The sequence below is a fragment of the Balaenoptera acutorostrata genome, chromosome 3 (assembly GCF_949987535.1).
Source record: "Balaenoptera acutorostrata chromosome 3, mBalAcu1.1, whole genome shotgun sequence".
In the NCBI taxonomy this organism is placed as follows: domain Eukaryota; kingdom Metazoa; phylum Chordata; class Mammalia; order Artiodactyla; family Balaenopteridae; genus Balaenoptera; species Balaenoptera acutorostrata.
This window is the reverse complement of record NC_080066.1, coordinates 1,508,919-1,534,506: the sequence shown is the minus strand read 5'-3', so window position 1 is coordinate 1,534,506 and position 25,588 is coordinate 1,508,919. Positions and strand designations below refer to the sequence as shown.

Below are 25,588 nucleotides of genomic sequence, written 5' to 3'. Positions count from 1 at the left end.
ATTTTCCTTCCCATCAGAGACAGAAATAAACATAAACTACTCTGGAAACCTGGATTATATTACCATTTAATTGTCTGCACAGAATTAAATGGTTTGAGGAATTAGGAGATCCCAGAACCTTGCTCCTTTGTACTCACTGTCTCAAATAAATTGTCCTGTTTGCCAATTTGCTTTTCCACAAAGAGAGGCTCCGTCCTGTCTCTGAAAGTTTTTTTCAAAAGCTTATTTCTGCATTTAAAAATTCATTTTCAAGACTCAATTTAGCTGAGATGAGAGTAAAACCATTTAATGACTGAAGTTGGGAATCTAAGTAGATGAAATTATTTATGTAGATCATTAGAAATACATGAGCAGCCTCTGGTTTCCTGTCTAGGGAAAGCTTATCATTAAATATGCTTTCTAGCCGTTACTGAAACGGATGCAACACCCAGTTCAAATCTTCTACAGACCCGAATTTATATTTCCAAAAGCAACAGCTCTTTTCCACAAACAATGGAAATACTTGTTATGGGTTGAAATTAGAATTCTTCATTTGGAATTTGTGAATATGCGGCTATTCTGGGAAATGTCCAGAAAAAAAAAAAAAAAATCCTTCCAAAGTGTCGGCAAACAGTTGCATAACCCCTGTTTTACCTGGGTGTTGACCCAGCCGTTCATTGCGTGTTTGCTGTGGGGAGTTCTGCAAAGCTGGTCACCAAGGCAACCGTAATCCCTGAACAGAGCCAGCGCCACTGGTGGTCAGTTACAACACACTCTGTCCTGTAGCCGTCCCGTAACCGACTGAATGGAGAGACAGAAAACAAGCACCTTCAGTAAACATGACCTAATGAGGGTGGTGGCCTCCGACTAACCAGGACGAATGGCCTGGAAGGCGCCGGAAGATCCTTCCAGGAGCCAAGACTCTCACGTGGGCCCAGGCGTGAGATGCTCTTTTCATAAAGAGCCACTTAGTTGTTGGGTTTAATGACATAAAATTATCCTAACTCATCTCTGGGGCCAAGGAATTATCTTTCCATTTACTGAACTTCTTTAATAACTCCGGACGTCCATGAATTTGGGACTCTGAAAAGGGGCCAGAGTACAGTACAGATTTGTTTTGTACTGAAGTCCGTGAGGCCAGGGGATGGGAAGGAGGGCGGAGGGGAGGGGGTGAGTGAGGGACAGTGGGCAGCCGGGCTGGACCTCGGGCTCCAGGGCGGACGTGCAGAGCTGGGGCCGTGATCCTGGGACGGTTCCCTGCAGGGTCAGCGCCACCCTCCATCAAGACAGCTCCCGCTCTACGCCGTGCACACAGCGCCTGCAGCAGCGCGAGGGGAGGCGTGGCACCCGTGGAAAAGTGCTCCTGGAGGCCCAGCGCTAAGGTGAATATGTACCAAGTGTGTTGCATTTTGCTGAGACGCTTTTACATTAGAACCTCACTGCTAATGTAATGAGTGTGAGAATCCAAATCGATAACGATTGTCATGTGCCTAGCGCCAGAGACGCTTAGATTTCCATAACCCCTGAATACCTGAATTCTTTCCAATGCCTTTTGCCAAATAGTCCTCTCCAGAGACAAAGGAAAAGCATGAATTTTATAATGAGAGGGACTAATAGGAAGAACTTATTTCAATGTGAAAAAAGTTCCTTTCATGGTACCCCGTACAGGTCAACTTAACTAACCCACCTGGGCCGTGTACCCAGTTGCTGAGTGTACGATTGTTCACATCAGTCGGTCTTACCTGGCTGTGCCTCAGAAGCATCTGGAGAACTTCTTGGACATACAGATGCCAGGCCAAATTGCAGACACGCTCTGGCGTGGTCCCCAGATACTGGTATTTTTATGGTTTCTCTGCTCGTTCTGATGTACAAACTCTATTTAAGAGCCACTAGTTTGAGAAATCTGAATAACTCATGCCTTTTCCAATTCACTAGACAAACATGGAGATCTGCATTCTTTCCCCATTACCTTTATTACCCTGATCTGGAATAGGACTTCCCTGTCCTGGGGGAAGAGGACATCCACAGGGCTTCTCATGAAACTTGTGTTTATTTGCTGGCTTGCTTGTTTTTTATGAAGGGCATAAGGCTTTGTACTGATTATTTTGTTAATAAACTCAGTAAGTGCTACTTTTTCAGGAAGAATTAATTAGGGCCCAATACAGATCTGTCTGTGTTAGAGTTGACTTCAGCCAATAGGGGTGAGAGGGAAGTATACTTATTTGAGGTTCTGGATTAAGAAGGGATAATAGTAGCACTTATCAAGTATTTACACGCACCAGGTACTGTGCCAGTGTTTTTTGTATATTAAACTCATTTAATCCTTTCAATAACTAAGTTCGCACCACAATCTATGGTAAATTCTAATATCATGCCCATTCCACAGATGCAGAAACGGAGGCATGAGGAAGCCCAGCACTTTGTTCAAGGTCACACGGCTAGTAAATGGTGGAGCTGGGATTGGAACCCAGGGGAATAGTTCTAGAAGCATCTCTCAGCCACTACACCATACTGGGCCTGATAATGCCATGTTTGCCCTGAACACTCAGCCTTTTATGACCCCACTAAGAATGTCCTCATTCAACGACCTTGCCATCCAGGTGTCACAGGTGTCTCATGAACTTGGCACACAAGATTGCTGTAGAAGAATCCACCCAAGTTTGAATTGATTCTTCCCCAGAAAAACAGAGAGGGAAAATCATTCTTCTTCCACTTAACTGGAATCTTGGAGGACAACCTCAATGCATATTTTTAGGCATAAAAATGAGTGAGTGGATGGAGGTTGGAGAAAGGGGGAAGGTTGGGTTGTCCTGATTCCTTATTCTACATCTAATTTTGTGTCTGGCGAAGCCAGAGAAAGCGCCAGCCTCTAGGTTCTGTGGCAGCCGGGGCAGAGCCGGGTTGTCTACACAACCTCCAAGCCGACTCGAAAGCTATTTCAGGAAATGATGGGCAGTTCCCACCCGTCCCCAACATGCACTGGCCACGTCTGCTGTCACACCCACAAGTCAAAACTCATTGCCAGCATCTCCGAGGGGCCATGCTAATTATTCTGCAGTCACTCTCTTATCCGTTTTATAGTATTACTTATAATAAGCATATCACTGGCTAACGCTTAGAATATCTTTTTATTGTTGTGAGAGTTCTTTTAAGATAAACAGGATGCAGAAGCTTATAGCCTGCATGTCCACGACCACAGGAACGGCCACTGTTGACCGAGGGGGTGACTAACCACCGCAGTGTGCCCATCTCCACCCCTTCCCTGAAGCATGTGTGTGCTGGCCACAGCCAGCCCTCCCCCGCTACTAAACGTCACAGCCCCGCTCTCAAAAGAACCCAAGACAGTGATGTCTGATTGCACTTTCTCTCTAATCCTGTCATGCCGAAACAAAGAATAAGGAAACCGGCCAACCTCTGATGCTACAGAAACTGTCATTGCCGTGGTCTCTGAGACAAGCTGTGTGCGTCCCTCTGGCCTCACACGGAGCGGCTCTACTCATAGACGAGTGACCCGTGTCCTTTCCACCCACAGTCCCGTGTCGTGCGGCGGTCTCCCTCGGGGGTGCCGCGTCTCCGTCGTGCTTTCCTGGAGCACTGCTGTTGTTGTGAATTGCAGACCAGGAGAAGCTGGAAGGTTGTCAAGCTCCCACTTCTTAGTGTGGGTGGCCCTGCCCAGCCCTAGCACCTTCGCTAGAGCCTGAGGCCCACCCTAATTAGCTGTGTACATTCACATGTGATTTTAATCCAAAATTAGATTCACGCCACCCGGCCCCTTGGCTGGGCTTGCTCGGCACGGCACCCAGAGCAGTGTCTTCCCGTGTGGGCCCTTAATAAGCCTCATGGGATGGCCACCTTCCTTGTCAAGACTTAGACCTTCCACTGCTGTCTTTCTTCAACAATGAAGACACTGACTGTGGAGCTTCCTGTTGTCCCCAAGTACAGAGCCGGCTGAAGGTCACCTTCCAGAGCTCTGCGTGCCCTCTGCCCCCTCGGCCCTCCCCTTCAGGGTCCTCAGGTAATTCCAGGCTCAGATTTGACTTCCTTGGAAAATGTTTTTCAAGTAAGAGAAGATGAAGCAGCGTGCAGAATCATCCTGAAAATCGTCCCCGTGCCCTCACCCCCAGCCCATTTTCATCCTGTGCAGGGGGGACCCATGATGCATTGGGAGCTACCAGCACTTCACCCGTATTCATTGCAAAGGGCTTGATCCAATCACACGCCGAGGCAGAACTCCCGGGGAGATGAACGCTATCACAATCTTACCCTCGACATGAAACGCCAGTGATTGTTTATTAAATTGCTCTTCAAAGAGGAAATACTGGCAGGCAAATATCATTAAAATGAAAGCAAAGGAAATGCTGTAACCTTCAACATGGCGCTTTTCTCCATTAACCCCAGACCGAAACAACTGGGACGGCCAGTAGGAACCTCTGGCCCTCAGCCCTGTCAATTACCTTCATCTCAGCTCAGGGAGGGGTAACACAAACCATCCAATTTAAGTGCTTCCAAACATTGCCATCAGGAAAAAGACCTCCCCCCACAAAGCCCTTAACCAAACTCCACTGTCTCAACTGCAGTTAAGGACAAATTGCATTATACACGAGTCACGTTAAAACATAAAAGACATACCCTCCAGTGAAAAGCTTGCACAACTTGCCTGACTAAGCAGAATTAATCACAGGGAACAATTACCATCCCCAGTCTGAATATTTATGACATAACAGAAAGCCTATTTGAAATACTCAGTGGCTCATAATTTTAAAAAGAGATCACAAAGAGAGGGAAAGGCACGCTAAGTTTGTGATGGAAACCAAAAAAAGAAAGAAAAAAGAAAAGCGCAGCTTCTTTCTTAATCCCCCTCTCCATTTGGTGGCCGCCCCACACCTTGTCGTCCCCTCCCCTCCAGAACTCCCGCACCTTCCATCACCACCTACGCGACTGGGCAGTTGGGCAACAGTGGGAAGATGGGACAGGCTCAAGGCACTGGTAGCCTCTCTTCCCAACATCTCCCTCATCCATCCATCCCAGGTGTTTTCACCTTCCTCCCACCCCGCCACCCTCCAAATGGCCTCCAACGGAAATAACCCTGGGCTGTGAGTGCCGGTCCTGGCTTGACCACGGACCTGGGTACAATCCTAGGCACGACCCCCAGGGTGCTGCTCTGTACAGCTTTGGACTGGAGAACTCTAGGTTTCCTTCCGCTTCTACCAATCTAGGAACTCTGTGATTCAAGCAACTCATGGATAGATGGATTCGTTTGCTCATTCATTTGTTCCGTCATTGAACAAGCAGGTACTGAGTAGTGAGTTCGTGCCAGGCACGGGTCCAGGTACTGGCGTTAAAGCAGTGAACAGCAGAGATGACCCTCCTGCCCTCATGCAGCTTACACTCCAGTGGACAATAGCCAAGTAAACAAGTAAAATAGACGGCACAATTTCGGGTCATCAGTTCTGTGAGAAGAATAAAGGGGGCATGCCCGGGGGTGAGGTTATGGCTAGGCCAGGTAGCACAGTCAGGGGCTTGAATTAAGTGAGGGAATGGTCGCAGCCGTTTCTAGGCTAATACTCCAAGGGAGTCCTGGAGAAGCTTCAAGTTACCTCTAATATTCCAGAAAGCTCAACGGAAACTGCATTCTGCCTACAGAAGGTAACTAAAGTGACTCAGCTTTGGGCTAGAAATAGAGCCATTTGATACGGTATTACTGGTTATCTCACTCTTCTAATCAATCAAACTCATGATCCTGATATACTCAATCTGATTGAAATATGGAAAAAATGAATTATAAAAATTAACAAGTTATTGGCTGTGAGTGGTGAATAATTGAAATGAAATATTTGAAGCCACCATCCATAAGACGAGATCAATTCTGTCTCCAGAATGGATCTTGAAACCTTCCTATTGTCTAAAGAAGATAATAGGAAAACCATTTTTTTTTTTTTTGAACATAACTAATTCTCAACCTTGCAGTAACCAGTTCTTCTCTCTCTTTTCTCGTGAGCAAAGATTATTTTTCTGTGATTTACTGTGATTTCACCAGAGACTCTGCAGGGTATGCATTTGGTGAAATTGTAGTCTTGAAAGCTGTTGTTTTTAGGGCACTGGGACGAGGAGAAGCTGAAACTGTTATTTTAAATAACATTTAGGAGAAACATTGGGCTTTGGTTACTCATTTTTTTGATGTTTCTCCCTCTCTTCAGGTATCCAAGAAGTCAGACAATAATTTTCATTAAGAAACAGTGTAGGGCTTCCCTGGTGGCACAGTGGTTGAGAATCTGCCTGCCAATGCAGGGGACACGGGTTCGAGCCCTGGTCTGGGAAGATCCCACATGCCGCAGAGCAACTGGGCCCGTGAGCCACAACTACTGAGCCTGCGCGTCTGGAGCCTGAGCTCCGCAACAAGAGAGGCCGCGACAGTGAGAGGCCCGCGCACCACGATGAAGAGTGGCCCCCGCTTGCCCCAACGAGAGAAAGCCCTCGCACAGAAACGAAGATCCAACACAGCCAAAAATAAATAAGTAAATAAATAATAATTAAAGGTGCTAATAATTAAAAAAAAAGAAACAGTGTATACCTCTTCCAGGTGCCAGAAATACAAAATGAGCACCATGCCATGTCTGCCTTAGGTGCTTAGAGCTTAGTGGCCCTAAGAGTGTATTAAATAATACAGGTGTAATATACCCCTGAAAGAGAGGTTAGGTCTTACATTGTATTAGTCAGGATTCTGCTATAGTAACAAACAATTCCAAATTATTGGTGGCTTAAAGGTACCAAAGTTTATTTCTCATTCATGCCACACGTCCATTGAGAGTTAGCAGGAGGCCTGCGGAGTCAGGCTCGGGGGCTGTTCTTCATAAACATTCAGGGGTCCAGGTGGATAAAGCGGCCACCATCTTGAATATCACTGGTAGCCACGCCAGAGAAAAAGGAAAACTCCAGATCATCAGATTCAATCAACGCTCTGCAAACACGCTGTCGTAATGAGTCAGTCTCCAGTCTCCCTCATTCATCTAATCCTCAGGAAGTGGGAAGGTGACCAGCCTTCCCCCTTTTCCCATTACCGACTGGACAGTCTCCCGAGGGTCAGGGGCAGAGTTGGAAGGACCAAGGGGATTCGAACTTCGCAGAAGCCCCGGAAGAGAGCTGGCATTCACACCAAAGCAGTTCACCAGCAGTTGTGGCATCGGTGATCGGCTCGCAGGGCCAGCAAGCTAGCCGGAATGCTTTTCTAATAAACACTGAGTCAGGTTCAACGAGAAAGGGTTGCCAAAAATAGTGCACTCCCAACAGCAACCTCATATGTAACTCATCACGGGGCTCGTGTTAGAGGGACCCTCAGTTTGAATCTGATGCTATCAATTTGACTAGACAATTGTCTGGTTAACCGGAGGCTGGTCCCTCAACATGTACAGGGAAGTGGAAGCTCTCCTTCCAAGTTCCGCTGACCAGCAGCTGTCCTGACCTCCCAGCCTAACAGACGTAGAATTGCTGAATCTCTTACGACGATTCGGTATGAAATGAGAGAAAAATTGGCTTGGGGGGTTCAAAACATTTTGATTTCTAAGTGACATCAGGGTGAACTCTTTCTACTTGTGTTTCCCAGTCCACCATAATTACGACTAATGGGCACTGGAGCCCTTTCTCACGACGCCCAATAGAAAAAAATACCATTTTATGACCTCATGTGCCCCCTGAGCTGTCGCCCTCCAGTTCCAGGTCTGAGCTTCTTCAAAGGCGGGTCCCTTTACCGACTGCCCGCTCTCACTTTCTTGTCACACTTCAGCACAACCTTTACCTGAAACGGCTCTCACCAGTGACTTCCTAATTGCCAACTCCAACAGCTTCCTTTCCGGCTAGATTCTCTGCATCACCGCCTATCACGGGATTAGCCTGCGGCTAAAGAAATAGGCTTCAGGAGCATCAGACCCTGAATCCTGGGTGCACTCTTATGAGAAGTCGGACGTGAACTATGACATCTAGGTTCCCTTATCAGAAAGTGGGGGGCAGTATGTGGGCTTCTTGCGAGGATTAAATAGAATCCTCTACGTCAGCCATCCTGCAGCACCGGGGCACAGGGCCAGTTCTCACCACTGGGTCACTGATTTCATTAACGGTGGTGGTGATGGTGGTGATCACAGCTTCCTTCTGGACACTCTTCTCTCCTGTGGCCTCCGGGATACTTTATTTCCTGCTCCTCATTTTTAAAACTTCGACTACATCTCGTGCAATGCACCAAACCTTCCAATCTCCTTCTCCTGTGTCCCCACCGGCAGAAAGTTGTTCAAAGTCACATCAGTTCTCACTGGGTTATTGCAACGGAATCTGGGGAAACGTGCCAGATGGGAATCTTCGTTCACTTCAGACGATTCTTCCCACTCACACAATTCAGGAGCAAAACACTCTAAAAACTTCCAAACACGGCATTCTCCTGATCCAAACCTTTTAAGGATTTCCTGAAACAAGTGTGAAGACAGCTGCCTTTGTGGTCCCTCCCTTGGAAGGGCATCCTTTGAGATGCCCTTCAACTGTTCTCTCCTAAGTGTAACCTAGGACGCACCTACGCATCCCCCCTGGATTTCGCCCAAATTGCTACATTTAGCAACATTTTCTACATAGTTTGTGGCTGTGGTTGTGGAATGGTTTTAGATTTCATTTAAGATGAAGTTATTCTATTTTTGGTTTTATTAGTTAGGAAGCTTTCAGCTGCAAGTAACCCCAATTCAACTGGCTACATCAAGCAGTCTGGAAGTTGAGTGGCTTCGAGTTGGTTAATTCAACAATGTCATCAGGAGCCTGAGCTCTTGGCTTGTTTCTATACCTGCATCTTCAGAGGGCCAGCTTGATCCCTGTGGCTGTGAGGAATCACAGCCAGACAAAGCACTCTCCAGTAGACAGGATCCAGCTAAGCGTTATAATCTCCATTTCATAGATAAGGAAATATAGGCTCAGACAGGTCAAGTGACTTTCCCCAAGTCACACAGCTATTAGCAGTAGAAACAGGATTTGAACTCAGGTTTATCTGACTCCAAAGTCCATGCGCACAAATGCAGGCCCTACTCCCCCCAAGCCTGAGAGCAATGACTTTGCCTGGAAGTTCAAGAGTAGAATTTACAAGGCTAATGTTTTACTCACACCCTATGAGTTTACTGGCCACTGACTAACATCCTAAAAGAAAAGAACATTTAGAAACATTGATGGTTAGAGACTTGGACGTCTATCATTAATCATGGGCAGCCCTAGTCACAATTCCCAACAAATGTTGATAATGTTGCTTACATTACACAAGTGTATATAAATTTCTTAATTTTTAATTTCTTATCAGTCAACGATTTCACATAATAATAGTTGCAACTGGTGTTTATGTGTGTGTGATACGAATATATATACACACATGTACATTTGTGTATACATATATGTGAGTATATGTGTGTGTGTGTGTGTGTGTGTGTGTGTGTGTGTGTGTGTGTGTGCGTGCTCCAACTACGGCCCAGAAAAGCTAGGAGTCCTGTTTATACATCCAAGAAGACATTGAGGGGCACTAGGATACAGCAGGACACTTTCCTGATACAGTGTCTTTTCCTTAAAGACCTGTAAACTAACAAATTACTTCCATTCAAAGTAGAGGGAATCACAGCAGAGTCTCATAGAGGCCAGGTCACCCTAAGTCACACGAGGCAGGGCCGCACCAGACACAGCAGATCAGAGCAGGAAGCATGGCTCACGCCGGCCTCCCCACTGAGCCCTGCACATCCGTCCCTCCTGTTGCATCCTCCCCTAGGTCTCTATGGACCGTGGCCACCCTCCGGATTTCTCTCCAAGTGGGCACCAGATACACGTGAGGGGTAAGCCAGCAAATCCCTCTTTGCGTACTGAAAACAGAGGGACTCCTAGGTAGTTATTTACAGTATCTAGCTTCCAAGAGAATCGCAAAGTGAAGGGCGTCACTGACCAACCCTGCCAACACGGACACAGGCCTGCCTTCTGCCCCGCGCACTTGCCCCCGGCCAGCCTGAGCCGCCTGCGCAAGGGCTTGTACAGCAAACCGAGGACCGCACGTCAGTCGAGTCTAATCGCAAGGGCAGGAGACTGAGGCCATCAGGCTCCTTCCGCTGTGGTCCTGATGCCGGAGTCCCCCGGAGGCAGGAACACCGCGGGGGCGGGCGGGGCTGGGGGGCAGGCTTTGAATCCCGAGGCTGAGCCTCTGCCCCAGTCTGGCTTTGAGAAACCGCACAGCCGCGATCCGGCTCCGGCCTTTCCTCTCATCCCGCACCGCCGAGGTCAAGACGGCCTGGCCCGACCGCATGAAGCAGCAGATGCGGAGCCGAGCGCCGGCGGGCGTCTTTCGGGGTCGCCCAGTGGCCTTGGCCTACGCGTGTGGGAACCAGGGAGGGCTTTGCTGTGCTAACCCTGGGAGTCCGGCAGCAGCTCCTGAAATGAAATGGTGCCTGGACCACGGCCGTCCAACGACCTCCTGGTGACCCGAGCTCATGAATACGCGGGTCCCTTGCTACTTGTCGCAGACACCTGGGGGGAAGCGCCGCGGTCCCCACCGGGCGCGCAGCCCAGCCCAGCCCAGCGCGTTGCTTCCCAGGCTGAGCCCCCCAAACTGGTGCCCTGCGCTCTGCGCTTCCCGTACAGACACTTAAGGCGGGGAGATGGGCACACGGGTGTCCACAGGCCTGAGGATGCAAACGCTGGGTATCCCCGGAGCGCCACCTCAGCAGCCAGCCCCGAGCCCACCGTGGGCTGGCACGTTCCAGCCGCAGGAGCCAGCTGCCCGTCTTCGCCAGGATCTGTTTTACCCTCTCCCCGTCTGGCTTTCGGGGGCTGGAGCAGCTGCCCCGGCCTGACCGGCGTCAGCTTCCGCGGAGGGAAGCTGGGCGCGCAGAGCTCGGGAGCTGAGGCACTACCGCGGGCTTGGGAGCCAGAGGGAGGATGCCGCCTGGGGACCCGGGGAGTGCTCTTCTTTAAGGTCCTCCTGTCACCCTCCCCCACCCACCCCCCCCCCCCGACCAAGTTCCTCTGCTTTGATCTGGAGCAGCCGAACAAGCCTCAAATCCCACCCAGAAGAACACGCGCCTTAAAATATGGGAGGAAAGGAGCAGCGCTGAAGAACAGCAGCTTGTGCCCCTGGCTCACTGAGCTCCATGGAGCTGTTCCTCTACATGGGCAGCAGGACAGCTTACGTGGCAAGGGTGGTGAACAAGTTTCATCTCATGGGCCGACTGCATGTAGTTGGTAGTGGCTTTCTGGGGCGCTGTGTTAAGAAAGCCTCTGAGGCTGAATTCAATCCACAGGAAGAAGTTCTGCTATCCTCTACTGATTGCATCCTTGGACCAGAGACTGGGAGAAAGGGGAGGTGGTAGCACAGGCTCCGTGGAATCACCGTCTTCATCACAGGAGACAGAGCCCTCCTTCTGGGATCAGCATCTGAAGTCTCGCTTTACCGCCATCAGGCTGTGTGATCTTGAGCAAGCTACTTAACCTCTCTGAGTCACAAGAAACCTTATGATTAAGTGGGAAACATACTTGAAATTAGTGTGGAGGTGGTAAACGTCACATGCGTAAAAATGTCAAGACCCCAGCCCTGCGAGGCAGAGAGGTTGGTCCACAGGCCTGAAGCCAGGCGCATATGAGACTGCTCCACGGTCACGACTGTGCTGTGGAGTGGGGCGCAGGACAACGACCAGGGCTGTGTCCTTACAGGGGAAGGTTTGCGGTGAGGTGGGCTGGACGCAAGGCGGAAGTCAAAGGAGCGGGCGGGAGAACTGGGGTCCAGGGCAACCAACACAGCTGCACGTGGGTGGCGAGGAAGCTGAAGCCAGGAGTTTCCAGCTACGGTGGAAATGGCTCTGCTGGGCTTCTCCGTAAGGCTCGGGAGCATTTCGAGAGCTCTCAGAAGGCGAGATCACACAGACCTGAGGATCTGGCTCGGTGGACAGAGGAGACACGCCCGAAAGACACCCTTCCTCCCCCGCTTTCCCCTCCCCTTCACACCGCCAGGTCCTCCACAGTCCTGTGCCAGGGAAGGCCTGCGGGTGCCAGAGGGGATGACAGATGAGGAGCTGCATCTTCACTGGGGCTGCCTTTGAACTGCACCCATGACTGCAGCGGTCTGAGCCCCACCCTTCCACCCTTTGATTCTCCCAGGCAGTCTCTGCCTGTTAAGCTCGGTTCAAAGATGCTCTCTTCCCTCCCACGGGACAGAGGCGAGCCTGACACAGGAGCCCCCTGGGGCAGAAGGGCCACGTGCTGGGTAGCTGAGGGGCTGCAGACGGGGAGAGATGCAGGAAGGACTGATGGGCGGAGCCCCGTGGGGCAGACCCCCAGCAGGGCTTCTGACCATGCATGACGCAGGGGATGGAGTACAGCCCTGCATGGGGAAAAGGCCCAGAGGGGAGGCGGAGCCCCACCAAGCACAGCAAGGGTTTGCTGGGCCTCTGGGGTGCTGGCCTCTTGACTCAGAAACAAACTTTCCATTTATCGTCGGAGGACTGAGAAAAAGATACATCACACACAGTGACAAAATAAGCACCACTCTGTGCTTTTCTGAAATACTGTAAAACCTATTAAGTCCCTATGAACTAGGAGAGGTGCCTGTCTGATTAGCAAAAAGGTAGGTATTGTGGAATATTTTTAAAGAAATGTTTTATCACTTGCAAGAAAGGTACTAAAACCATATCATGTCCATAAATGCGTGTTATTTGTTGCTTCTTATTGTAAAAGCAAATACAGTGTGATGCAGACGAGGGAGCCGGGAGGGTGGGAGGCAGGGTCCCTACGCACGAAAGATTTATGTTAGTTGAGGAGCTGAAACGTCAATCATAAACTGTTAGTCAATTAAATCCACCTGTTATATACTGGTATAATAAAGGGGCAAAATGTGTGATACAGAGCAGAATCAAAGAAGGTCTGAGTAGCTGGTGGTTGAGGCTGGCTCAGTGGACGAGGAGACTTTTCCTGGTGTAGACTTTCTGAAAGGAGACCCTAATCTGAGAATGATGGACCCTCAGAGGTTCCATGGCAAGGATCTGCAGGGTGTCTACGAGCAGAATTTGCAGCATTACGTGCAAATGTAGTGCCTGTATGTCTCTTTCTGGGAAGAAGGTTTCTATCTTTTATGCACTTCCTGTACCCAGATTAGTTAAAGAATGAATGAATTACAAAAGTAAAGGAAAGTTTGGGGGACTGGGGAGAAGAAAGAGGAATCCTTGGAAGGAACAGAATATTCCTGTTACAAAGTATATAATGAGGAGTGCAGATCTGAGGTGGAACCCGAGGGGAGGGTGGGGACAGAGAGTAGAAAGTGTGAGGTAAGTGTGGATTATACAATAGTCTGTAGAATTTAGACTTGAGTGTTATAAGTACTGGGCAGTGACATGATGAAATCAGTGTTTATGGACGCTAAATAGAATTATAGTAAGCAAGATGGATGGATGGAGAGAAGGGAGTTAATAGGTACAACCAAATGGAACAGCTAAACTGTAAAAGTTTGTTTCTCTAAGATGATGGGGTAACTTTTAATTATTTTTTTACGTATAACCACAACTGCATGCTAGAAAAGGTGCCCCTAATCCTAACCCTAACCCTACCCTAACCCTGTGATTTTGCAGAGCATCCTAATGGCTTTGGGTCTGCGCGACAGTTGCTAAGCCGTCGTGTCTCAGCTCCAAATCCGCCTTCTGTGCCCTGGCTCCAGGACGCTGGGGTCGGATGCTGCAAAACCCCTCTCTGCCGGGCCATCTGGTCCGTGTTAGTTTCCACCCAGAGGGGACTCAAGAGGGAGACGGCTGGGCTGGGGAGGAGGAGGGACTCGTCCCTTCCTGTCTGTTTGCTACTCCTGCGGGCATCACCCTAGTACCGCGACTTCCCTGCAGCCACGGCAGGACCTTCCCGGAGCGGCGGCTGAACCCCGTGGACGAATTTTCCAGCACGGGTGGAGCCAGCTTCATCACGTCCCAGCCTCACACACCAGCTCTCCAAGGCCCGCCTTCAAGAGCCTACGTTTCGTAATTGCAAGCCCTTCCCTTTGTTCTCCCGGTCCTCGGGTGGTAGCTGCCCCCTGCAACTGCTACCTCTGGGAGGGCTTCACGTACCCTCTGCCATTTCAGCTCACTCGTTCATCACCTATTCTAGTCACCAATCCCTTGTAATTAATTTCTCTTCGTTAGAATCACCGGCGTGCCTCCTGCCTGGACCCTGAGTCAAACCCGAGCGTCCTGGTTAGAAGAGTACCGAACTGCTCTGCATCAACAGGGAGCAGAGAGTGAAGCCCCCAGGGCAGGGGGGTGGGGGGAGCAGGGTGTGAGAAGCAGCCAGGGAAGGGGGGGATGCGGACCCGGCTGACAGCAGCCTGCAGGGGGCCTGCGGGGGAAGACCTGGGAAGAGCGCTTAGAGCGCCCTGCCTGCATCCTTCCTTCCAAAGCTCGGTGAAATCTACCCACCGCGCAGTGCGAGGAGAGTTCCAAGCGCTGTTAGTCTTGAAGACCCTCTGGGAAGCTTAGAGATTAACATGATACCAGGTATCATCGTGCGCATGTTCACACTTCTGGGAATTAATGAGGGTCCTCGTCACAGCTGCGGAAGAAAAGCCAAATGAGACCTTCATGAGCAAAGTGAGTTTTTTGTCCTCCAAGCCTTCAAGGCAACAACTACCCAAGAATTCCTGTAAGTCATATCACTTTTCTACTAATGAAAAACAAATTTTCCCCTCTCTCTGTTTACTTCGAGACTGAAAAAGGTGGCATCGCTAGTGATTTGCTCATCGGCACTGGTCACGTTGAAGGAGAATTTTTATTCCTTTTGGTCAGAGATGAAAGATTGTAAAGACAAAACAAAACAAAAACGTTCTAATTTTATTCCTCCTAAGGATATTACAGCTCACAAAATCTCTTATAACTTCTTAGAGCGTCCATTTTACTATCTGAGGAGACCATTTATTGGGTTTATTTCTTCTTATGCTACTTCTCAGCTTCCATAAGTGATGTCTTTGAGTTGGCTTCAGCTCGCTAGACCTTATTATCATTTAGCTCTGTGTCAGGAAGTCCAGGATGTGGATTTGATGAAGTGTGCTCAAAGGCAGAGCCACAGAGGACGGGGAGAGGGACAGTGGGTGACCGGGGGCTCTGTAGGGGCACAACCTGCCTGGGGGCAGCTTATTAGTCTGTTAGCTCTTGCTTGCCATCCTAACACTTGTCTTTAGGGAGTCATTACTGGCCCCCTGGTACTCTACTCCTAGACCAGGCAGAAGAAATGTATAGGAATCGAAGCTCATAGTAACAGCAACAACAATTTTAAAAGCCAATTTGTTAAAACAAATTAAAAATAAAGCTTCTTTCCCTTCCTCACTCCTGGAAGTGCGTTTCCATTTCCACTGAGTTAGTAAAGCAGTTTGATGCACACAGGCCTTCTAAGCTCTCTGCCACGCTCACCATTATTAATGCCTAACGTCTGTAGCCTTTATTCTGATGGGCCGGGCATTGTGCTAAGCACTTTACATACGTGATCACTCGTCTAACCCTCCCAAGAACACCCAGAGCGAGGTATTATTGTCCACATTACACAAGCAAGGAGATTAAACTTCCCAAGTTTCCTTAGCTACCAAAGAGCAGAGCTAGCGTGTAACCCAGGTCTGTTAGATTCTGCAGTTCATGTCCTCACCCAACGGTATAAAGACAGTATGTTCCTGGTTGTATAATTGTATAACCAGTTCCATGCTGGGCACAATTTGGTGTTACGTTCCACTTAGGAAGCAGAAAACCCATGAAGACGGACTCTGTTTGGCTTGAGGTGCTGGAAATCACTGCAGAAATTCAGCTCACAGATCTCTGTGCTGGGCTGGAGGAAGGCGTGACTGAAGGGAAGGGTTTGGAGGCACCCCGGACTCTTCACACACCCTGGGCTCCGTCCCACAGTGGACTAGGGATGGGGCCTTTAGAAATTCACAAAGTGGATTTTTTTTTTTTTAGTGATAAAACTAGCTGGTGAAAAAATGAGAAGCACAGTCATTCATTCAATAAAGCCTTACTGAGCATCTACTACGTACCAGGGGCTATATTGAGCATACAGCAGTGAACAAGATGGACCCCTTGCCCACAGAGCTTCCCTCAGTTCACCCTGGGGAGTCTGCAAGGGGTGAGGAGCTGTCCACGTGCTGAACAGGGCAGCAGGGTGAGGGAGGGTCCCTAACGTGAGGAGAAAGTAATAAAAGCAAAATGCCTTTACTTTCTGACATGCAAAACTGCATCCAGAAGTTTAAGGAAATGAACAGCAGAGACGTACCAAATATAGACATGCAAAATTGTCGTTCACACAATCATTTATAACAGCAAACATTTGAAAAACAACTCAAATGACCAGCCAGATGACAAATGACCAGAGAGGCTGAACAGATTTAATCACATGGATATTTGTTTAAGATGACAGGGGTGACATTGACAATCAGTGGGGAAAGGTAAAGTGATAACAGATATCACTGTTTACCCCTACTGGAAAAAAATGAAACTGGATCTCAACCTCACACCATTCATAACAAAACACTTCCTGGTGGCCTATAGACTCGAATGTGAAAGACAAAACTTTACAATCTTAAAAGAAAATAAAGAGAAATATCTTTATGGCTTCAAAGTAGAAGGAGGGGTTTTCTTAAGACACAAAAATTCCCAACCTTAAAGAAAAGTACTAAGTTTCGCTTCATTAAAATCATGGACTTCTTTTCATCAAAAGATCCCTTAAAGAGAGTTGAAAACACAAGCCACAAACTGGAAGAAAATGTTTGCAATTTATATAACTGACAGAGAATTCCTCCAAAAAGTTAAGGATAAAACAAACAACCCAACAAGCAAGCAGGCAGGAGACATTAATAGGTATTTTACAAAGGAGAAAATAAATGAGGAATATGAATTAGGGAAACGCAAATTAAGCCATACAAATGTACCACTTGACAGGGAAACTGAGATGCCACATGCCCCAGGGCATGGCCCAAAAAAAAAAAAAACATGTACCACTTGACAAACAGTAGGTTGGCAAAAATTTTTTAACGCTGAGAGTCGCAGAAGCTCTTACACACTACTTGTGGGCGTGTAATTTGGCATCACTAACCAGGAAAGCAATCTGGCTTAATCGTGTGAAAGTGAAGGATGCACAGACGCTAGGACCCGAGGATCCCAGTGGAAGGACATTCACAGGGAGGCCTGGCTCACAGGCACCACGCACAGGAACCCCAGCCGGCAGGTGCAAGCATGTTCACAGCCACGTGGACTGGGTCTAAGGGGCCCCCCTAAAATCCACATCTCCCCCAAAGCCTCAGAATGTGACCTTATTTGGAAATAATGTAGTTGCAGATGTAGTTATTCAGTGAAGATGAGGCCCCACTGGATTAGAGCGGGCCCTTGGTCTGAGATGACTGGTGTCCTTATAAGCAGAGGAGAAGAGCTACACACAGGAGAAATGTGTGTGAAGACAGAGGCAGACACAAGCAAGGAATGCTGAGGATGGCGGGCAACACCAAAAGCTGAGAGAAAGGCGTGGAACAGACTCTCCCCTAAGAGCCTTCGGAGAGAGCACAGCCCTGCCAGCACCTTGATTTTGGACTAGCCTCTAGAACCGCGAGAGAACACATTTCTGTTGTCTAAAGCCATCCAATCTGCATCGTTTGTTACGGCTGCACTCGGAAACTAACACATAGTAGCCAGAAGGTGGGAATAAGCAAAGGAACTTAAACACTGTAGAATATTCGTGTAATGGAAAAGCAACACAACTGTGAGAGTACAGGAATGAGGGCTCCACACAGCAGCGCGGAGGGTGCCTTCATCTCTTCCCACCACTTGCTGAAATTCTGGTCACTCTCGGAGCTCCATTTCATGTCTTGCCTCTGCCACGGTGACCAAGGCAGCTGCCATGTGTTGGCTCCCACTTTGTGCCAGGCATCCCATGTGGCCCTGCTTACCTTACCGCCGACCTCTACAGCAATCCCGCGAGGTAGCTACAGTTAGCCTTGTGAAGAGCAGGAAAGCCACATGCTGACCCACTGAGCGCGTAACTCGGGGTCCCCCAGACACCACTGGCCACGCCGTGTCTGATCCTCAGCTCAGATCTATGAAACACGTCCCCTCAGAAGTTCAGCCATTTGGGGTCTGTAGTAGTTAACTGGGCTCTTGCTCAACTTCAATTTACTCTTCTTAACCTTCCTAGTTTTGCTTTCTAAATGCCTCAGGTCTGGGGACTTCCCTGGTGGTCCAGTGGTTAGGACTCAGCGCTTTCACTGCCGCGACCCTGGTTCAATCCCTCGTTGGGGAAGTCGGATCCCACAAGCTGCGTGCTGCGGCCAAATAAATAGATAAAAACAAATGCCTCGGGTCTAATTATTTCATTGCTGTCCATCACCTCCACAAAAACAGTGTAAGTACTTTATACTTCTTCTGTCGCTAATATAGCGATAGGAACCCAGCAAAGTCTACCATTCAAATGTTATGTGAACTCCTGCTATTCCAAGCACCCTACCCAGTGGGTGAAGTGCACAGAGCCACTGGGGCTGTGACAGCTAGTCATTCAGTGAGCAAAGGGCCAAAAACATAGACTGAATGCTACTTTATATATGTCTCTTTTCCCTTCCTGAGGAAATTCTGTGCACACTGCTGGCTCGATCGCAAATAGAATGAGGGTGTTACCAGACACAAGTTTATGTGTCTGACGCACAGGGATGCCAAACAAACCGAAACGTCGTAGTTTGGAGCAGAGAAAGGTTTATTGCAGGGCCGAGCAGGGAGAACGGGGGCCTCCTGCTCCAGAAACCTGAACTCCTGGATGGTTTTCAGAGAGAAGATTTTATGGGCAAAATTTGGGATGAGGGCTGCAGGCTGTGCATCTTTCTTCGGATTGGTTGGTGGTGAGGTAACAGGGCTGTGCTCCAGGGCTCTTTTGCTCAGCCTGAAGTTACCCTCCTCCACCTGGTGCGGGCCATAATTCCCTCAAAGATATCGTCCTGTGTATCCTTTGAGGAGGAACCAGGACCCACTAGAGTTACCTGACTGTTGTTACTTGGCTATTGTTTCTTGACCCACTATCGTTCTTCCTTTGTTTCTGCACCCCTTTCCTCCCCTGATTAGCAATTGTTTGAATCTGCCCTTTGGTACTCAAGGAAGGTCTAGGAGGCTGAATGATGCCTATTTCCTAGCAAACAGGAAACAGGGACACAGAAAGGATTTGTACCCGGGAGCCCCATCAAGGTCCTGCTCGGTTTCCAGGGGACATTCCACCGTCAGCAGGAATGGGCCCACTTCCCATCTGAGGGCCAGCTCAGTTTCCATGCTCTCTCTTTGGCATTTGTCTCTGTTGCATGTCAGCAACGGGGCAGAATTAGCCGTTACGAGGTTGCTAGGGTTTACAGGCTGTGACAGATGCAGAATAAATCAGCAAACAAGTTAGTATGTATTAAATTACTGCCCTCATCCCCATTATTTCCAAGTCCAGTACTTGCGTGTACATGTGAAAGTAGTATTTATGCATGACCCTTACCACAAGGGATGATTAAAGCAGAGCACTCTGAGAACCAACACAGCAGAAAAAGCCAGCATCGGAAGTGTTTATTCGCTCTCCCGACCCCCCCAGGTACCTGGCGTGACTGTTACTTGATTTAATGGTTCATCGACCTACAGCAGTCACGTGACTGGAAAAGAATTTGGTGGTTTAAGGTTCAAACAGTGCTCTCCATTTTGTCTTGCACAAAGGTGATTTAGAACGCCTTTTTATCCTGGAGTCCTGACGAGAAAATGCAGCTAACAAAGCCATCAGAGACACTACTAAAAGAACGTGCTGCATCGACCATGGCGTTCCAAGCTCTCCCAGGAGTCGCAACGACCCCAGGAGCAGCAGTGTGTAGAGGCAAATGTTAGTGTGACCCAAACACTGTGCTTTGCACTGGGGGAGACCTGCTCAGTTACCTGCGGAGTGGGCCAGGAGATGGGAAAGCGCCAGCCGTACGCACAGTCCCACACTGGGACACTTCTGAGTATATGCCAGCACCAAGGGCGTAACCCCAGACCATCTCAAGAACAGGTCCTCCAGGCTTCCTAGGTGTAAGGAAATGGCAAGGCTTTGACTAAGATGAACCTGGGTGTAAATTCTGACTCTGCCAATGTCTAGCAATACGGACCTTAACACTTTATTTAAGAACGTCAGAGCATCCATCACCTGTGGTGATAATAATGCCTGTCCCGGTGGCTTTTTTAGGAGGATGGAAAGATAAAATACATGTAAAGACGTGTCACACGGCGGGTAAGCAAGTGATAAAGCTCTACTCAACATCTGGGATAAGCAGTGACTTCTGCTGTTTCCAGGTTCACCTGCTGTTAATTCCGACAAGACTTCCTGACCTTGTTCACAGCACTTTGTTATTTGCAGTTTCCCACATGACCTCCAAGACTACAGTCATTCCTTTTGTAAATACAACCTGTCGTCCTTCGTAACTTAATGAAAATACCATGAAAACTATTTTTAGGCACCATAATGACATGAAAATTTATGAACTCATTACCTTGAATATCTCAACCCAAGAAGTGGAAACTGTTCAGAAGCCACATGCATATAATATTAATGCAAAAGCACACAACTGGGGCAATTTAGAATTAAACATGTGCTACCCCTAACTTTGACGTTCCTCTCACTTGAGTTTATTCTACTTGCTTGTTACCTTTGAACTGTGACTGACATCCCTGCTCTAGAAGAATTGAGGACAAAATATAGTGGGTTGAACCCCATGAAATTGCTGATATTTGGCCAATTTTTGACCCTTGAAATGGCAATCTCAAACAAGTTCAATCTGATAGAACCATGCCAAGGGTAAAGGAAATCAGAACAGACCTTAAGAAACTGTGGCTGGGCTGTTCCCCAGTCCTGGGAGACTTTGGTTTCCAGATACAACATTGACACGTAATTGGTGATGTCCACATCGTGTAGGTCTGGTAAACTTGACATTGTTATCTGGGTTCTCTCTCCCCGGCAGTAGGGCAGGTGCTGACCGACCAGATGCATGATTATGACTGCAATAAAAGGGGCGATGGAGGGGGTAAAACCATTAGTGCCACCACCAGACAGACCGAGGACGGCAGGCTAGGTTTGCAGAGTCCTTACAACCCACCCTCTGTGGGCACAGTACCTTCTCGGGGAATTGTGGTCCCATCCAGAAGCTAATGACATTAATCATTAGCCAACTTAGAAAGGTTAATGGGCAGTTTCAGTGAGAGGAATATTTTTATGAAGCCGGTGTTCCTGGGACTGAGGACACAAGATACATAAGAGGGCAGGAGTGTGACATCGCCAGTAACAAGGCCCTCCGCCCACCTCACCCCAGACGTGGGACACGCTGGCTCCTTGAGGTGATTCCTCCAGGGACTTCAGGGACCGGCTGGCCGACAGGAACCTGGCATCGCTCCAGACCTGCTTCCTCATCCCTTCCCAGGACACAGTTTTCTCAAAGACTGTCTTGCAAATTTGAAATGTGCTCGGACTGTCTATTATTTTCAAATAATCAGCATAAACGGGTTGAACGATTTTCTGACTTGGCACCGCAGTCAGACTAGTAATATGGCCATAAACTGCTCCCTATTTGGGGGTCTATTCGCTAGAAAATCGCTGACCACACCCGCACTCAGTTCTACCAAAAACACACCCTAACTGTGGCAAGTCGGTTCCTGGGGCTCAGGGGAGAGGGAAGCGGCCCGCCCAAAGCCCCCTCAGCCCTGCCAGGCACCCTGGAGAGACAGAGAAACTGACTGGGTCGGGTAATATTTTTGAAGCACCTTGTGAGTGGGCCATGTTTATGTGGATTTTCTTGAAGTGGGGAAGCAGGTACCATCTTTGAGAGGCTTCTGCATTTATGTCAGTGCGGGGGACGGGGCAGGATGCTTTTTTCCCCTGGGAGGGTCACCCGAGGGGCTCTGTTGTAAGACAACTTCAGGTGGAAGAAAGAAACTCTGAGTACTGTCACCCTCGAGAGTGCTTCTGGAAGGCAGGCATCCTAGGCAGCTGGCAAAGCCCGAGGCCGCGTGGAAGAGGCGCCGCCCAGGCTGGAGAGCGGGCCCTTCCCGCCTTCCCCCCAGCCCCGGAGCTGCGCGCTGCCCCAGCAGGGAGGCGGGGAGGTGGCGTGGGTGGCGGGCCGGGCGCGCGCGGCGGGCGCAGGGGGCAGGGGGCAGGGGCGCCGGGGCGGGGGGGGGGGGGGGGACCGCGGGGGCCCTGGAGGGGCGGCCTGACCGGCCCGGGAAGCAGAGCGCTGCTCGGGGACGTGTCGGCTCACGGAGAGGAGCCGCCGGGGGGCTCTGAACGGACTGCAGGGCACACGGCGAGCCCGAGGCGCAGGCCTGGGAGTGCGGGAGCGTGCGCGGGGCCTTCCGGGCTGTGTGCTCCGGTCAGCCTTCAGCCTACGTGTGCACACGTGCTCGGGAGGACTTTCTGCCTCGTCCTGGGCTCCGCCGCTCCCCGATGTCCGGCGCACCTTCTCCGTTTAACCTCTGTGGGCCCGATCTGACGGCCCCGCCGCGCGCGGGGTGCCGCGGGGAGCAGGGCAGACACGGAACTTACGAGGAGGAGACACACACGCGGATGCAAAAGGCATGAGTGAGCTGAGGGTCTGCCGGCTTCTCTGAATAAGCAGATGCGGTGGCAGGGAGGGGGTGGAAGGAGGACACTGCCCAGGGAAGACCTCTCTGAGGAGGTGACACTGGGTGACATCTGATAGAGGAGAAGGAGCTGCTCACGCCGCAAGCCTGAGAAAGAACGAGGCCCCGAGGGGAGAGAGCAGAGGCCAGCATCCCAAAGGCCTACATGGCTGTCAGGCAGGAGCAAAGGGGAGGCCTGGGAGACGGCGTCCCAGAGAATCTTCTGGAAGTGGAAGGATGTGGCTTGTTTGGGGAGTTCTCAGCAGGAAATGGCATGATCTGCCTCGCGTTTTAAAAAGATCTCACTGCTGCCTTCGAGGGCCATGTCGCCAAGAGGCCAAGGAGAGGATGGTGACACAGGCTGGAGAGACGGTAACAGAGGTGGGAGAAGGGACAGCTCTGGGACGTCTGTAGCACAGGAGAGACTTGCTGGGGGGCTGGAGGCGGAGGAGTGACAGACGGGCAGAGGAAGAGGGTTAGGGCAGAGCGCATCCAACAACCCACTGAAAACTGAACATTTCGGTTAATGTTCAGTTTTCACCTATTTCACCTACATAGTGAGAATCTCTAAATACAGGTAAAATATGGGATTTCATTGTCTCCGTGTACCTTTTTCCTTAGATAACAGGTATCTTACAGACAGTAAGCCAGTCATGCCGGCTCCTTCAAAGCAACCCCCTTGTCTGGCTGTACACTTCTTCCAAGGAGAATCAGTGTGTTCCAGACCTCGCCCACCTTTAATTGCCAAAACGATCATGTTTCCTTAATTACCCAAACTGCTGTGACTTTGAAGCCCAATCCCCTCGAGACCCCAGAGTTGTCGTCTCCCTTGTTCTCCCCCGGGGCCATTTTGGAGGGTGGCTGGCTGGTCCACGGATCCCTCCCGGGGGGCCACTGGTCATCCCTCCAAGCCGCCCTGACTCCAAGCTCTGCAGGTCACCTGGCGTGGGCTGGAAACTGGCCTCCCTTCCTGGGCCACTATGCCCTCCCCACAGCAAGGCACCCCATGTACAGACCCCAGCGCTGCCTTTAATTCCGCAAAGCACAGCGAGGAACAGTCAGATGGTTTAATAAAATTTTACGGAAGGCTTGGGGTTGACGCAACTTAGAGAAACACATGCCTATTAAAGTAGATGCTCTAGTAGATGCTTTTGGAGGTTCACAGCTCCAAAAGCCAACCTCAGGCCTCGTCCATCACTCCTGGCTAACTTGAACGTGACCGAGCCAGCTCAGCCTCCTGTCAACTTGTCTGCAGGCTCCCTCCCGCCCCTGCAGCCAGCTCTAGGCCCACAGCCCCCGACTTCAGGGCCAGACCTGCTTCTTCCTCCCTGAGATGACTGGGAAAAGGGTCTCCCCTTCCCCTGCAGCCAGCTCTAGGCCCACAGCCCCCGACTTCAGGGCCAGACCTGCTTCTTCCTCCCTGAGATGACTGGGAAAAGGGTCTCCCCTTCCCCTGCAGCCAGCTCTAGGCCCACAGCCCCCGACTTCAGGGCCAGACCTGCTTCTTCCTCCCTGAGATGACTGGGAAAAGGGTCTCCCCTTCCCCTGCAGCCAGCTCTAGGCCCACAGCCCCCGACTTCAGGGCCAGACCTGCTTCTTCCTCCCTGAGATGACTGGGAAAAGGGTCTCCCCTTCCCCTGCAGCCAGCTCTAGGCCCACAGCCCCCGACTTCAGGGCCAGACCTGCTTCTTCCTCCCTGAGATGACTGGGAAAAGGGTCTCCCCTTCCCCTGCAGCCAGCTCTAGGCCCACAGCCCCCGACTTCAGGGCCAGACCTGCTTCTTCCTCCCTGAGATGACTGGGAAAAGGGTCTCCCCTTCCCCTGCAGCCAGCTCTAGGCCCACAGCCCCCGACTTCAGGGCCAGACCTGCTTCTTCCTCCCTGAGATGACTGGGAAAAGGGTCTCCCCTTCCCCTGCAGCCAGCTCTAGGCCCACAGCCCCCGACTTCAGGGCCAGACCTGCTTCTTCCTCCCTGAGATGACTGGGAAAAGGGTCTCCCCTTCCCCTGCAGCCAGCTCTAGGCCCACAGCCCCCGACTTCAGGGCCAGACCTGCTTCTTCCTCCCTGAGATGACTGGGAAAAGGGTCTCCCCTTCCCCTGCAGCCAGCTCTAGGCCCACAGCCCCCGACTTCAGGGCCAGACCTGCTTCTTCCTCCCTGAGATGACTGGGAAAAGGGTCTCCCCTTCCCCTGCAGCCAGCTCTAGGCCCACAGCCCCCGACTTCAGGGCCAGACCTGCTTCTTCCTCCCTGAGATGACTGGGAAAAGGGTCTCCCCTTCCCCTGCAGCCAGCTCTAGGCCCACAGCCCCCGACTTCAGGGCCAGACCTGCTTCTTCCTCCCTGAGATGACTGGGAAAAGGGTCTCCCCTTCCCCTGCAGCCAGCTCTAGGCCCACAGCCCCCGACTTCAGGGCCAGACCTGCTTCTTCCTCCCTGAGATGACTGGGAAAAGGGTCTCCCCTTCCCCTGCAGCCAGCTCTAGGCCCACAGCCCCCGACTTCAGGGCCAGACCTGCTTCTTCCTCCCTGAGATGACTGGGAAAAGGGTCTCCCCTTCCCCTGCAGCCAGCTCTAGGCCCACAGCCCCCGACTTCAGGGCCAGACCTGCTTCTTCCTCCCTGAGATGACTGGGAAAAGGGTCTCCCCTTCCCCTGCAGCCAGCTCTAGGCCCACAGCCCCCGACTTCAGGGCCAGACCTGCTTCTTCCTCCCTGAGATGACTGGGAAAAGGGTCTCCCCTTCCCCTGCAGCCAGCTCTAGGCCCACAGCCCCCGACTTCAGGGCCAGACCTGCTTCTTCCTCCCTGAGATGACTGGGAAAAGGGTCTCCCCTTCCCCTGCAGCCAGCTCTAGGCCCACAGCCCCCGACTTCAGGGCCAGACCTGCTTCTTCCTCCCTGAGATGACTGGGAAAAGGGTCTCCCCTTCCCCTGCAGCCAGCTCTAGGCCCACAGCCCCCGACTTC

At 50.6% G+C, this 25,588-nt stretch overlaps 1 protein-coding gene across 1 annotated transcript in view; it reads right to left on the bottom strand.

The window, feature by feature from the left end:
- LOC103010024 (uncharacterized) overlaps positions 1-25,588 on the bottom strand; it is a 126,544-nt gene that overhangs the window by 63,608 nt on the left and 37,348 nt on the right. The window contains exon 4 of the mRNA XM_057542029.1: positions 20,836-21,014. Coding sequence (XP_057398012.1) covers positions 20,836-21,006 — 171 coding nt within the window. The 5' untranslated portion in view covers positions 21,007-21,014. The remainder of the gene's footprint in view (positions 1-20,835; positions 21,015-25,588) is intronic.